Source organism: Dromiciops gliroides, chromosome 2 (assembly GCF_019393635.1).
Source record: "Dromiciops gliroides isolate mDroGli1 chromosome 2, mDroGli1.pri, whole genome shotgun sequence".
Lineage (NCBI taxonomy): Eukaryota > Metazoa > Chordata > Mammalia > Microbiotheria > Microbiotheriidae > Dromiciops > Dromiciops gliroides.
This window is the reverse complement of record NC_057862.1, coordinates 341,254,504-341,270,320: the sequence shown is the minus strand read 5'-3', so window position 1 is coordinate 341,270,320 and position 15,817 is coordinate 341,254,504. Positions and strand designations below refer to the sequence as shown.

Sequence of the window (15,817 nt, the reverse complement as noted above, 5' to 3'; positions counted from 1 at the left end):
TTTTCATTTCATGGTGATGTGTAATTCATCTATGAACTCCAAAGGTAGTTAACCCCTAATGCTAAAGTTCATTCCTAACATTTAAGGTACATATAATAGCTTTCTTAGAACTATATATGTAGAACTATATATTGCAGTATAATTTTTTATTTTAGGAATGGAGCTAGAAATTTGACCTTTTTTTATTGGGGTGGTCTGACTAGAATTGAGGTCGTTTGAAGTATTGAAGATACTAAAGTGAATGTTTAAAGGGATATACCTTTATTGTTTCCTAACATGACAGTTTATATTGGATCCTTTGGCACTGGCTGTTTAATTTTAGAAGCAAGCTGTCTAGTTTCCATTTATATCGATTCTTTCCTTAAATTTAGTATGCTTCTTTTCAGCAGGCACACTGTAAAAATGTTTCTTGATCTAAAATCAACTTAAAAGTTTTAAAGTTATAACAATTCCTCTGTGCTTGGGATTTTAATCCTGTCCTGTTGCCTTTGCTATTGCCTTGAATTTGGTAGGAATGGGGAGAAAAGGGACTAATTTTTTTCTTGTTGGTTTGCAGTATAAATGTTAAAAATATTGGGACTTGCAGACATTTGTCTACAAGTGATCAAATTTCTGAGGCAGAAATGTTCCTGTAACCCATACTTATATTAGAAGAAATGAGCTTAAGAATATTTTTTAAAAATTGAGTTTACACATATTTCTATGCATGGTGCTGAAGAGAAAAGGAAAATTCTATATGAAACCACAAATTTCCATTTTGTCCTGCTGTCTGCTTAATTTCTGAACTTTGCTGTGATGTAAAAAAATGTTTTAAAAAATGGCCTTCTTTTGTTATGCCTTTTTTTTTTTAGGGGCAATGAGGGTTAAGGGACTTGCCCAGGGTCACACAGCTAGTGTCAAGTGTCTGAGGCTGGATTTGAACTCAGGTCCTCCTGAGTCCAAGGCCAGTGCTTTATCCACTGCGCCACCTAGCTGCCTGTTAGGCCTTTTTAACATCTCTAGATTCCCCCCTGTCCCAAAAACAAATTGTAACAAATAAGCACAGTCAAAATGAATCTACACAGTAGCCCATATCTAAAATTGTGTGTTTCTGATCTTGTGTCATGATGTCTGTCTGTCTGGAGGTGGGTAATTGGTTCATTAAAGGTTCTCTGGAGACATATTCCAGATTATTTTTTCTTTGTGATGTTGCTGCTTTGTTCTGTTTCTACTCAGTTCTTTCTACCTAGAATTTAGTCCTTTTTTTGGTCACAATTTTCCATTACATTCATATGCCACAATTTGATCAGCTGTTCTGTTTTAAAAAGCAATCTAGGGCAGCTAGGTGGTGCAGTGGATAAAGCACTGGCCCTGGATTCAGGGGTACCTGAGTTCAAATGCGGCCTCAGACACTTACTAGCTGCGTGACCCTGGGCAAGTCACTCAACCCCCATTGCCCTGCCAAAAAAAAGGCAATCTAAACTGATTCAGCCATTCTGGAGAGCAATTTGGAACTATGCCCAAAGGGCTATGGGACTGTGCACACCTTTTGACCCAGTAATACCAATACTAGGTCTGTATCTCAAAGAGATTTGTGAAAAAGGGAAAAGGACCCACATGTACAAAAATATTTATAGCCGCTCTCTGTGTGGTGGCGAAGAATTGGAAGTTGAGGGAATGCCCATCAATTGGGAAATGACTGAACAAGTTGTGGCAAATGAATGTAATGGAATGCCATTGTGTTGTAAGAAATGATGAGTAGGCAGATTTCAGAAAAACCAGGAAAGACCTAAGTGGGCTGATGCTGAGTATAGTGAGCCGACCCAGGAGAACATTGTACACAGTGACAACTGTGATAGACTTGACTCTTCTCAGCAATACAGTGATCCAAGACAGTTCCAAAGAACTCGTGATAGAAAATGTTCTTCATGATCCAGAAAAAAGCTGTAGATTCTGAATGCAGATTGGATCTTACTGTTTCTACTTTTGTTTTTGTTTTTTGTTTTTTGAGGTTTTGCCCTTGTGCTCTGATTCTTCTTTCACAACATGACTAATGCAGAAAAATGTTTAATGTGATTGTGTGTGTGTGTGTGTGTGTGTGTGTGTGTGTGTGTGTGTGTGTGTGTAAAACCTATATCAGATTGCTTTCTGTCTTGGGGTGGGGGGAGGGAAGAAGAAAAATTTGGAACTAAAAACCTTATGAAAACAAATGTTGAAAACTTCATGTAACTGGAAAATAATAAAATACTTTTATGATTAAAAAAACAAAAAAGGCAATCTAAAGTAAAGCCGCTTAGATTCTAGTTCATTTCCTTTTTGTTTTTCTTCCTTTTGATCATCAGGTTTTGGGTTTTTTTTTTTTTTTTGCTTATGGCTATTTTCCCCATAATTCTCCGTGTTCCTCCTCTTTCCCTTAAACTTAAGTGTATTCCTTTAACCCTTCTCTTTACCTTCTTCACACCTGTAGGTCTGAACCTATTTACCTGGAAGACCTTTGTTTTCCTTATTTTACTTTCTCAATATCCTTTGAAGAGACCTTTGTTTCTTCACACCCTCGGGGTCCTAAAGATAGCAATCCTACTTCTCAATTGTAGCTCCTAACCCTCCATCAGTAGGTCAGAAAATCAGTGAAACCAAGAATATCACATTTACTCAGAAGTGGAAAGCAAGGATAATCAAAACATCATAGTCCAGGGAGCAGCTAGGTGGTGCAGTGGATAAAGGGCTGGCCCTGGATTCAGGAGGACCTGAGTTCAAAACCGGCCTCAGACACTTGACACTAGCTGTGTGACCCTGGGCAAGTCACTTAACCCTCATTGCCCCACAAAAACAAGGAAAAAAAATCATAGTCTACCTATAAACTTAGGTCACACTTTTATACATTGTATCTGTTGGGTACAGTGGGCATACATATAGGTTTCCACCTAGGAGAGAGTGAGGCTGATTTGGGCTTGCTCACTTTGCCCAAAGAGTTAAGCCTGAGGAGTTACGCAATTCTCTAGCTTGAGGGAGCCAATAAGTAAATGCTGTTTTGTTAAGTGTTAACACTGGGGGCAGTTAGGTGGTGCAGTGGATAAAGCACCAGCCCTGGATTCAGGAAGACCTGAGTTCAAATTCGACCTCTGACACTTGACGCTAACTGTAACCCTGGGCAAGTCACTTAGTCCTCGTTGTCCTGCCCCCCCCCTGCTTAGGACAATTCACAACTCCAGGCTGCAGGCCTTGATATTCTTGGTCCCTTTGGAAGCAATCTTGCTAGCTGCTCCTCTTCTGGTCTTCACTGCCCTCTTGCTGGGCAAAACCATTCCTAAAGCACTGACAAGTTCTTTTACCTGTCTGCCACCCTCATGGGGTGTTCCAGGAGTGTTACGCTCTTTTTTTGGGGGGGGGGGGCAGGACAACGAGGACTAAGTGACTTGCCAAGGGTTACAGTTAGCGTCAAGTGTCAGAGGTCGAATTTGAACTCAGGTCTTCCTGAATCCAGGGCTGGTGCTTTATCCACTGCACCACCTAACTGCCCCCAGTGTTAACACTTAACAAAACAGCATTTACTTATTGGCTCCCTCAAGCTAGAGAATTGCGTAACTCCTCAGGCTTAACTCTTTGGGCAAAGTGAGCAAGCCCAAATCAGCTTTCCATTCCACAGGATTCTGTTTTCTCCAGTAGCCCAGCAGAACAAAGTCTCTTCTCCAATAAACATTTAGCAGCAAAGCAGATATAATTTCCTCCACTATTTATAGTCTCCCACCGCAATAGGTTTCTAAGGCTTAAAATAGTACCAGAGAGCAATAAACCAAATTATTATGTATGTAGCAGCAGGATTCTGATCTCTTCCAATCGGCATAGTAGCTGAAGAAATCTTTGGGTTCTAGACTTTTTCCAATCACTTGCTAAAGCAATACCCCCTCTTCCAATCAGTGGGCTTCCATCAATATAGCTGGAAGTGTTAAATTTTTGAATAGTGACTCATCTTTGCATTATAACTAAAATTCATCTCCTTTTTTTTGGTTTGAGCCCATGGTTCCCAAAACATTTGATGTGTAGTTTTGTTCGTTTGTAAACTTTAAAACAGTTCTTTTTTTTTTTTTTTAAGTTGGAGGACCACAATGCCATGCAGACATCAGTCTGCTTTATCTTTAAATAGATACTCTCAATATATTCATCTAAGGGGCAGTTCTCTGTTCTTCAGAATAAATTGTCTCTATGTTCAAGAAAATGTTTACGCACAAGTTGATTATCATCATTTCTTTGTAAACAAATTTTTTTTTCTTCCCCTTTCAAGCGACCAACTTATTCACACATCAAAGGAATGGTATTTTGTGTCACTGTCTCAGGGGCAGCCAAAATAGACCATCAATTAAACCATTACAAACACATTTCTTAAAAGGCCACCTGATGTGGATTGAGGATTGGCTTTGGAATCAGAAAGACTTGGGTTCTTGGGCATTTCAAACACTGCTTCCCAATCCAGGCGACTTCCTAAAATTGTAAAGTACAGACAAACAAGTTCCTAATCTGCATCAGTTGATGAAGTCACAGGTACACACAAACACATACATGCACGCTGTAGTTCTTGCCAACACCCTTAGTTCCAGGTCCTCATCCTCCTAGGCTATTGTAATGTTCTCCTAATTCATCTTCCTGCCTCAGGTCTTTCTTAACTGTAATCCATCCACCACATAGCTGCCAAAGGAATTTTTCATCAGTGCAGATGTGACCTTATACCTTTCATACTTAACTCCAATGGTTCTTTGCCTTGGGACCAAACATAAGATCTGTCCTTTAAAGCCCTTCTCAACTTCTCCCCACCTAGGACCATTCAAAATCCAGACTCTATCTGGTTGTTTTTTTGTTTGTTTTTTGTGGGGCAATTGAGGTTAAGTGACTTGCTTATTAGGGTCACACAGCTAGTAAGTGTTAAGTGTCTGAGGTCGGATTTGAACTCAGGTATTCCTGACTCCAGGGCCGGTACTCTATCCACTGCACCACCTAGCTGCCCCTCAAAATCCAGACTCTATCAACCCTGGTGGGAAGTGGGGAGAAAGCGCGCGTGTGCGCGCACGCGCGCGCACACACACACACACACACACACACTGTCCAGTTTCATCATATATTACTCCCCTTCTTGCACTCTACTATCTATCCAAACCAGCCCCTCTGACCCGCATTCAGGGAGCTCCATCCAAGTGACTCTGCAAAGTCAGACCCCTTATGCTTGGCTTGCATACCTTCCAATGCTTCTGAATACCTCACTGCAAAGTGGCTCAACCACCGGCTTCTACACAAAGCCTTTCCTGAAGTGCCGGCACCCTCTGTATTTTTTGTTTAACTACCTTACATTTATGCTGTATTTATTTTATGTACTTTTTAATGCAAATGTATCCCCCTCAAGTTCTCTCTAATCTATTCATCCTCATTTCTTTAAAAATGTATTTTATTTTTAATTCACAGAATAAAGCACTAGTATATTTTTAAAAAGATAATTGTACATGAGACTACAAATGTATTATATACAACTTGCTATTCCTTTTAAATATATAATAAAGCTGTCATATAATTTTTTTTCCTTCCCCACCCTGCTTCCTCATGGTTCTGAATCCTCTCACCATTCTGGTTACCCACCTCTGTATGGGTTCTATCTTCTCAGTGCTCCTCCCTAAAAGGTGACATTTAGAATTGAACAGAATACTTAACATATGGCCCGTTCCGTGCAAAATACTGTGTCAATTAACGCAGACCAAGATCAAATTAGTGTTTTTTTTCCTGCTGTGTCACACTGTTGGCTTGTACTGAACTTGCAATTCCCCCAAACCCCCAGGGAGAGATAATCTGGAGAGGCTGGAACAGTACGAACAAAGATGAGTAAGGAAGAATGGGTATGGTGGCTCCAGGGGACAGTAAGTAGACCATTCTGTTTGCTAGTGAGGGTTTGTCTTTCAGAGAAGAGGTGAGGCTACATGGGCTGGGAAAGGCCTAATCATGGAGAGTTGTTTTGTTTTGTTTTGTTAAATTCTAGAAGGAAGAGTTTTCTCTTATTCCCATACATGATGATGAGCCAAGGAAGGTTTTGAACCGAGGGGTGGCACAATAGTGACATTTTAAAGACTTAAAGTGAGCTGGCCAGTAAATCAAGAAGACCCAAGTATAAGCCTAAACCTCTGATACATACTAGCACTGTGAGCCTGAGCAAGTCACTTTACCTGTACTACTTTAGCCTCTCTCTCTACCCTTTCCCACTCTAACATTCAGAGTAAGTACAGACCTGAAGGAGCTTCCTTGCTAGAAATTCCTTATACCAATGAAATCAAAATCCAGGTCCAAAAACGAAACAATAACTTGAAAGAATGTTTAGAACAAAGAGAATAAAGACTTTAGACAGCTCCGGGTTGGAGAAGGGGAGCCACCTTCCCACTGTTCCTTCACCAGGTGATTCCAGTGGCAGCAGCTCTACCTAGAAAGAAGGATAACTGAGAAAGAGAGGGCCGTTTTTAGAAAAACATAACTTAAGGGCTGTTAGGTGGCAAAGTGGATAAAGCACTGGCCCTGGATTCAGGAGGACCTGAGTTCAAATCCAGCCTCAGACACTTGACACTTACTAGCTGTGTGACCCTGGGCAAGTCACTTAACCCTCATTGCCCCGCAAAAGAAAAACAAAAAGACAAAAAAACAAAACATAACTATAAGATACCATCATATAACTATGATGTTCCTGAGAAACAGATTATTACTGTAAAAGTTGGAAACAAACTTTTCCCCATGTTCAAAGGTCCTGGGTATGATGCTATCATCTTTCGATTCTTTGCTCCTTAAAAACTTTGATCTCATTTATTGCCTGTTGATGACCCCACTCCCTTTTCATGGGAATCCAAGTGATGTGGTGGGAGGAGTTCTGGTTTTGGAGTCAGAAGATCCGGGTTTGAATCCTGTCACCAATTCTTTTCCTCTATAATCCTAAGCAAGATATTTAATGTCTCTGAAACTCAATTTTTTCTTACTTGTAAAATGAGTGTTATGGTATACAACCTACTTCATAGGATTATGAATAGAAGCACTATGAAAAACATAAATTGTTCTATTAATGTAAGTTATTTCCTCCTCTTTAGAGTGGAATAAAGAAACCAAGTAATGTAGATACATCCAGACAACAGCTTATTTAGCAATTCATAAGGGTGCAGAAACAAACTGGGACCAAGGTTCTCATAGCCTCTCAAGGTTCACAGTTAATATACAATTTGGAGGGAGTGAAAAGCAGGGTTATAGGGATTGAGACACTTGGTTTCTTCTTGGTGGAGGGGATGAGGTGAGGGGGAGAGGGGCAGGTCTGTGATATTCTTTAAATCAGGTGACCTTTGGGAAGGGGAGTAATCTTGGGGAGTCTCCAAAATCATATGATTTACATGCAGCTGAAACTTAGCTTCATTAAATAGTGGATAAAGGCAAAATGGAGTCACTAATGCTATTTTTTAATGTAACATTCCCCACATTAATCCAGGAGTTATCAATCTCCAGGATCACTTATTTAAACACTTTACCTAGTAGGAATTTCTGGAAGGAATGGTAATCTCCCTTAATTGGCATGAAAGGGTGGGGTGAGAGGTACAAAAAGTATGAAGTTTGAGTCTCATGTTTCAAACATTGTTCAGTAGACTCTATAGGTAAACTAAATCAGACTACAGATCAAACTACTTAGAGGGCTCACCATGGATTAATTTGAGAGGGGAGATTTCTATGACATCAAGATAACCAGAAAAACTTAGAAAACAGATACCATGAAACAAAAAGATCAAAGCAATACAATAATGAGCATTAAATAACATTAAGTCTCCTTGTATGTAACCTGGTAACTTACTCCCAATGACCATTTAATCAGCACATTTCATCTTGGGTCCTAGATGTTCCATGTAGTCTTCTGGTCCCTGGAAACCTTTCTTTGGATATTCTGGAATCAGTCTCATCCTCAGGGCAGTTCTGAGTGGGGGCCTCTCCTAGAAGATTCGCTTCTCTGGTTCCCAGTCATTTGCGGAGATTCTTAGGTAATTCTGCTAAAATCTACAAGTATCAAGACAATACAATTTAGTGCAACCTCCTAAAGTTCATGTGGTGAAAACCAGCTCAAGCCTTATGATTCTGATCCTATTAACAACAGAGCTATAAGAAATAACTTCAAATTAGGAACCCATAATTCACCTGAAACTTCAGAGAACTTCAGGTTTTGCCTATTGCTTGCTTTTTGTCTATCTTCACCTACGCTCTGTATCCAATATGAATGTCATTAATAGGATTGTTATGGGGAAATGGAGTGGGTCCTTAGGATTTCTCTGTAAAGAATTACACACTTGCGCACATCCTAGTTAGGAATAAAAAAAAAAAAACAGTTTTACGTGGTATGAGAAGCTGGCTGGAAGGAAAGTTTAAAACTTTTTCCTCCAACCAGACTGGGGAGCCCCCTTTTATAGGGCCTAGATGGTGTGACCACCTGAGTGAGGGTGGAATGTCACTTATTGGGTGGTGGGTTGGAAGCAGTCTGGTGAGGGGCCCTTGTTCTGTCCTCTCCCGGGACAGCCACACCTAACAGGATTCTGTCCTGGAGGACTGGAATGAAGGGTTATGGTCCTGGAGTTATCTCAGTCCAGATCCAGTGCTGCTTATCTCTTTAGGTATATCTGTCCTTTGGTTTAGTTTCAAGGAGGAGATTCCTTGATTTCCCCCAGAAAACTTCTGGGGTACCCCAGGCCCATAACAGGACGAAAGAAAAATCTTTTTTCAAATTCCACCTCTGTCATTTTTTAAAATTCCAGACGAAGAAGAGGGAAGGGGATGCAAGCTTTATCCTGAGAAAGTGCCAGAGCCCCTGCCCCTTCAGGCCCAGGCAGGGCACGGGACATATTTTTTCTTGGAAACAAAGATTTAAAAAGAATTCCAACAAATTGTTGCACAAAACACCCCTGGAAACAGAGAACCTTTGGTTGCCGAATCCCCTGGCCAAGCAGTGCCTATGGAGCCCCTTCTGGGAAAGAACAGACCCCAGCGCCAGCAGTGCCCAGGGCAAGCTGGCAGAGTCCCTCCACAGCCTCAGCTGCCCACTCACTGATGCAGGGCTGTAAAGCTGGCTCAGTTGTCCTCGTCCTCCTCGATGTCCTCCCCCTTGTCATCAGCAGCTCATTTCCTTTTTTCTCCATGCTGGGGTACTTCTTCCTCTTCATCCTCCTTTCCATCATCATCTTCATCCTTCTCATCCTCTACCCCATCATCTTCCTCCTCCTCCGCCTCATCTTCCTCCTCATCTTCTCCATCAACATCTTCATCTTCATCTTCTTCATCAATCACATCCTCGTCAAGCTCTTCCTTGTCCTCCTCCTCCTCCTCTTCTTCACCTATCACTTCCCCATTCTACACACACACACTTCCTGTCAGCCTCAGGGTCGGAGTCTGGAGCTTCCTTGTCTTCAGCATCATAGCCATCGAGGTAGGTGAGCTGGGGCAGGAGGGCAAACACACTCCGCCGGTAGCTCATCAGTATGGTCACATCACATTTGAAAGGGTCCAAGCTCTTGAGGTTTGGCAGCTTCTTCAGGGGCTGCAGTGTGTTGATGTCCTTGATTTTGTTCCCACTGAGGTTTAACTGGATCAGGCTGGGTGTTCGTTCTGCTAGGACCTCCAGGCCTCCAGAGAGGGGGTTATCACTGAGCTCCACCTTTCGCAGTTGGGGAAACTTGGGTAGGTTGGCCAAAGACACAAGGTTGATGGCTACCATGCTGAGATACTCAAGGTTTTCAAATTCTAAAGACAGTCCCCCAATCTTCCCATCATGTGAGAAGTTATCCAAGACTAGATCCTTGACCTCCCCTGGCTTCCTGTTCCGCAGCTCCAGCGTAACCCGCCTCTTGATGTCCATGGCTGTGCAACCCAAGCCCAGCCCAGCCAGGGAGCCCTGAGAGCTGTCATTTTTATTATTTTTTAATTTATGGAATAAAACAAGCATTTCTATAACATAGTACAATAAAAAAGATGAATTGTTTCTTTCAAATATACAACAAAATTACCATGTAAATTTTTTTCTTCCCTCCCTTTTTCCCTCGATCTAGAGATGGCTACCACTATACAGAAATATATATATATATATACACATACACACACATACATATACACATATATAAGTAAAGTTGTTCTACACATACTTCTATTTATCAGTTCTTTCTCTACATGCATAAAGCATCTTTCTTCATATGTCCTTTACAATTAATTTGGAAGAATCTTAAAAAGAATCTATGAGGGCCTGATCCGGAAAATGAGCCCTTCTGTCTCTTAAAATTATCAGAGATTTCAAAAATAGGAAAATAGCTTCAATTTCTTTATAATTACTAATGTAATTTTATATATAAAATCCTTAATCTAATTTTGAGAACATATTACTACAGTGTTATCAAGGCCTGATTAGCCCATTAGAAACATTTGGAAAGCAAGTGGATTTTAACTCACATTTATTTGATCCATGCATTTTTCAGCATAGTGCTAAACAGCAAATGTATTTTTGTATTAAGTTCTGGTTTATTACAATTTCCCTAATAGGAGAACATATCTCGTAAATGAGACCACATAATTTAGTTTCATGTCAAAACTTCAAGCAAATTAAGTTTGGGTTTATAATCTCAAATGGTAATATTTGGAACCTTGATTTTTCCCAAGGACCATTCATTTACTGTTAGCATTTCGAATTCCAGGGCCTACTTTTTAAAAATTAGCTCCATGTTGTTGTTTTTTTAAATCATGGTGGCATTTTTTTTCTTTCTTTAAAATCACCCAATGAACCAAATTAATTCCTTGTGTTTTCTTAATCTAGCTCCACCAGATACTTTAGGAGTGTGAGGATTAAAAAATTGAGAGACATAGTTTCTGGGTAATTTAATCATTTCATTAATAAAACTGGCAGGTTATTAATAAAAGGATGATTTTTGGCACTCTCTCAAACTAAAGACCCCTAATGGTGATGGGGTCTCAGTTTATATACCCTTCAAAGATGAGGTATTCCCAAGGAGTGGCAAGCAATTAGGACTGGTTAACACAATAACCGGTATAAGCTATATAAAAATGAAGGTCTTGGTATATGTGACTTAGGTCACTCAAATCTTGGTCAAAGAGACATCAATTTTCATATCACCTGTCTTAACAATAGTAAGAATCGACCTTTCCCCAGTCCTATCAGAGCAAGTACAATAAGTAGGAATACACCATTAGCCCACACTTAGAATTGCTTTTACTGTCTGATTAGATCTTGGCCTGGAGAAATCTCTAAAAGAGACTTCCACACTGGTTGGTTTCTGGATGAGGCAGTAGAAAGGGGGGCAGGGGGAACATCTTGGTCCTAATATAGTAGTTATTAAATACAAGAGAGAAAATTTCATCATTCAAAAGAGGATGGGTAAAGTTCAGGTCTTATTTTTTCTCGAGGCATCTATCACTCACTGCAGTTTTAACCCTGGAAAAAGTTCAGCCTCATATTCCCATCCCCCTGCTTTGGTTCTTTGGAGGCCTTAAAGGTTGGGACTTGTCCTTTCAAGGACAGAGTGTTAGCATCCTCACCCAAACAATTTTAGGGTGTGAAATTTTAATTCTAAGAGTTTCCATTTGGTAAACATTATAATGATAGAATACTGTCTGAACTTTCTAACAGGCATTTCTCTAAAAGTTTCTCAAATTTTTCCTATCTCAAAGGGATAAAAACCTCCTTCAAACCTCTTTCCAAAATTCCAAAACTTTCAGCCTCTCCATTCATACTATCAGTGTAAAATCCAACTTTCTTTTAACTTTCTACCCATTCTTCTCTCATCTCTACTTGCTTAAACTTCCTTCTTTTTTACATTTCCCTCCACTGGACTTTGAGTAAAGCCCTTCAAGACTGCATCTTTCTTTGTTTCCCCCCCCCCCCATATCCTGATCCTACATTTCTCTTACTTTCTTCTACTTCATTAATTCCTCTAGTCTTCATTTCTCAATCATATCCCAGACTATCTATAGGACTAATATTCCCTTGACTGATTTTTCCTTTGTAAATTAGCATATTTTATTATAAATAACCAATTAATTGCAATATTGTTGCCTTTGGAGTTCCAAATGCATACTCTATTCTAATATATTTGGGTGACTTTGCTTCTAGTTTGCCTAAACAAATTCTGTTATATCACTCATGGAAGTACAGTGGCAACACAAAACATTCTTCATGTTAAATTTTACTTGCTTTTAAGTTGTTCCCTTATTTAAACAAGCCTCTCTCTCTTCTCATGGTCAAAAAGAGTTCATAACAAGAATTGCTTAAATTTAAACTGCAAACTTAATTTATTTTTTTTTTTGGTCTCCAATCAGTGAAATCAACTTCCACCCTTGTACTAAAACAATAAATCTGTTACTCCTCAGGGAAAGAGTGATAAAACGTCTAAACACTGTTTCCATGTAACTTTCACAGTTTTTTTTTGTTTTTCCTTAAAACAAATTCTACAGATTGGTACCCCAAAACTCACTGTTTCAGCATTTATAGAAACATTCAAACCACAATTTGGAAATGTACAGTAGAGAACTTACTTTCAAGTCACAAATTTCATCTAATTAGATTACAATGCCATAAATTTTTGCAAATTGAGAACAAAGATTCCCAGAGAGAGCAAGAGAAGGGGGGGCGGGTTGAGAGAGAGAGAGAGAGAGAGAGAGAGAGAGAGAGAGAGAGAGAGGAAAGGAGGGAGAGGTTGACAGACAGCTATACAGACTTTGAAAAAAGCTAGATAGTTAGAAAGACTTTGAAGACTTTGAAAGTTCCTTGGAAAAATACATTCTTTCCTTTGACTGATTAGACCAAAAAAAGTTAGTTTGACTTACCAACACACAAAACAAAAACAATATGATAAGACAGACACATAGATCAACTTGCTGACAAAGTTTTCCCTTATCTCCCACAGAAAGTTTAATCAAAAAGTCACAATTTCCTAAAAGCAATCCCCAAGCCTTTAATTTGCAATAATTGAAAATCCCTTTCTTCAGGTCAGATCAGGGACCTATCTGCATTTTTATATATTTTAGGCCAATCTTTGCACAATTTGAGAGCTCTGTTTTTAGCCATCTCTTTCTGAATGGGGAGTTTCCTGTTTGCAGGCCAATAAGAACTTCCATTGCCTCACTGGGGTCAGTTCCCATGGCACCCTCATCAGGGACCACTCACCTCTAAGGAAGTCCATCTAGATATGGTTCAGGAGGATGTGGAGGTCTGGAGATGGGTGGTTCATTGGTAGAAATAGTACCCTGGGGTGTTCCTTAAGTGAAGGTCAGTCATCACATGGAGCTACTAGCAATCTTTTTTTTTTTTTTTTTAGTGAGGCAATTGGGGTTAAGTGACTTGCCCAGGGTCACACAGCTAGCAAGTGTTAAGTGTCTGAGGCCGGATTTGAACTCAGGTACTCCTGACTCCAGGACCACTGCTCTATCCACTGCACCACCTAGCTGCCCCAGCTACTAGCAATCTTGATCTCTTTGTGGTTGCCATAACTGTTATGGTGGAATAAAGAAACCAAGTACCATAGTTAGATCCAGAGGATGACTTATTTACCAATTCAAGGGGGTAAAAAAATAAACTGGGACCAAGGCTCTCATAGCCAAGGACCCAGAATTTTTGTTTCTACACTGTTAATATACAATTTGGAGGGAGGGAAAAGCTGGATTATAGGGATTGAGACAATGGTTTCTGATTGATGAAGGAGATCTGGAGACACTGAAAGGGGAGGTAGAGGGGTAGTTCTGTGATATTCTTTAAGTCTGGTGACCTTTGGGAGGGGGAGTAATCTTGTGACTTCTCCAAAATCAGAAGACTTATAAGCAGCTGAAACTTAACTTCACAAAATGGCGGATAAAGACAAAAAGGAGTCACTAATGCTACTTTTTAAATACAACACTTCCCTCTCATTAGACAATCTTGATTTGTCTATAGTAAATAATTCCTCAAACAGTTAAACTAATAATGTGAAAATTATTGTATTGTGTCCTTTATATTACAGTACAATTTAGTATTAGATTATATATCATAATATAAATCAATAAAACTTTAATGACTTTTAATGAAAACATTTTCCCCTATCAAATCTGCAATACAATTTAACTTAAAAAAATAAATATTTTTATTACAAACCTGAAAATCATCACCAAAAACGAACATTTTCATATACAAAGGATAGAAAAAAAAAAGATTGTCTATTAAAACCATGGAATCTGCCATGTATATCTTGCTTTTAATTGCATTCAGTTAACATAGTAATATTGACATCTTGTATGTATGCCCTTCTAAACTTCTTCTGCTCTCTTCAGTGTGTGTATGTTTCAATAATTTAGATTCTAATTAAATTTGGGGAACAGGAATTGCTTTGTGTTTGGTCTTTGTATTCCCAGCACCTAGCACACAGTACCTGATACATAGCAGAAGCCCTCGTTGATTGTTATAAAAGTACTAGAGCATAAGGGGAAGCTAAGTAGTGCAGTGGATAAAGCATTGGCCCTGGATTCAGGAGGATCTGAGTTCAAATCCAGAAAAGGACACTTGATACTACCTGTGTGACCCTGGGGAAGTCACTTAACCCTCATTGCCCTACCAAAGAAACAAAACAAAAAAACCCAAACTACTAGAGTATAATACCTTAAGCATTTTATTAAGTGACAAACACCATTCTAAGTGTTAGAGGCAAAAACAGATGCTGCCTTCAAACAGCTTACAATGTAACAAGGCCACAACTTGTAAATAACTAGGTAAATACTAGATTTTATACAGGATAATTAGAGGTAATCTCAGAGAAGGAAAGGAAGCAAATATTTATTAAGTGTCTATTAATGTGCCAGGAACTGTGCTATGCTTTATGAATATTGATCCTCACGCCAACCCTGGGAAGTAGGTGCTAAAATGGGGATAGTAATACATAACCTTTCAGGGTTGGTATGAGGATCAAATGACATGTGTGAAAAACATATAAAGCACACTACCTGGAACATAGTAGGTGTTATATAAATGCTAGTTTGCTTCCCCTCCCCACCTCCAGGCATTGGGGGAAAGTCATTGAAAATGCAGGTTATTATTTTGTAGGGGTGACATGATTAGATCTGTACATTAGGAAAATCACTTTAATAGCTAACTCAAGGATGGATTGGAGTGGGGAGAGGCTTATGGCAGAGAGACCAACCACCAGGCTATTACAGTTGTTTAGGCCTGAGGTAATAAGGGCCTGTCAGTGTCAATGTCAGAGGAGAGAAATGGGCATATTCAAGAGATGTTGTAAAGGAATTAAGAATTCCATGAACTGAAATACACAAAAATGCCTCTAAATTGTTGATGAGAAATTCTTTGTTGTTGTTATTGTATGATTTTTAAAAAAAATAATTATACTTTATTTTATTTTGGGGGGGACGGAGCAATGAGGGTCAAGTGACTTGCCCAGGTCACACAGCTAGTAAGTGTCAAGTGTCTGAGGCTGGATTTGAACTCAGGTCCTCCTGAATCCAGGGCTGGTGCTTTATCCACTGCGCCACCTAGCTGCCCCCAATTTTAATTCATTTTTTAAAAATTTGAGTTCCAAATTCCCTCTCTCCCTCTAGACCCTCTCCCACCCATTGAGAAGTCAAGCAATATATCGATTATACATAAGAAGTCATGTAAAACATCTTTTCATATTAGCCATGTTGCCAAAAAAAGGCAAGAAAAAGCAAGTAAGTAAAAAAAAGTCTGCTTTACTTTGCACTCAGTTAACCAGTTGTCTTTCTGGAGGTTGATAGCATTTTTCATTGTTGATAGGAAACTCAATATTCTCAGGTACTT

General features: G+C 39.5%; 1 protein-coding gene across 3 annotated transcripts; it reads right to left on the bottom strand.

Moving 5' to 3' along the window:
* Window positions 1-9,138: 9,138 nt before the first annotated feature.
* LOC122743382 (acidic leucine-rich nuclear phosphoprotein 32 family member B-like) lies at window positions 9,139-9,874 on the bottom strand. Of its 3 annotated transcripts, none has more exons than XM_043988302.1 (2): window positions 9,380-9,874; window positions 9,139-9,333 (listed from the first exon to the last, which is right to left on the bottom strand). In XM_043988302.1, the coding sequence occupies exons 1-2, from the start codon at window positions 9,872-9,874 to the stop codon at window positions 9,139-9,141; spliced, it is 690 nt and encodes a 229-aa protein (XP_043844237.1). The 3 variants fall into 3 exon arrangements, with proteins under 3 accessions (XP_043844237.1, XP_043844238.1, XP_043844239.1); XM_043988303.1 differs by having other exon boundaries at window positions 9,139-9,324; XM_043988304.1 differs by having other exon boundaries at window positions 9,139-9,336; window positions 9,395-9,874.
* Between the last annotated feature and the right edge of the window lie 5,943 nt (window positions 9,875-15,817).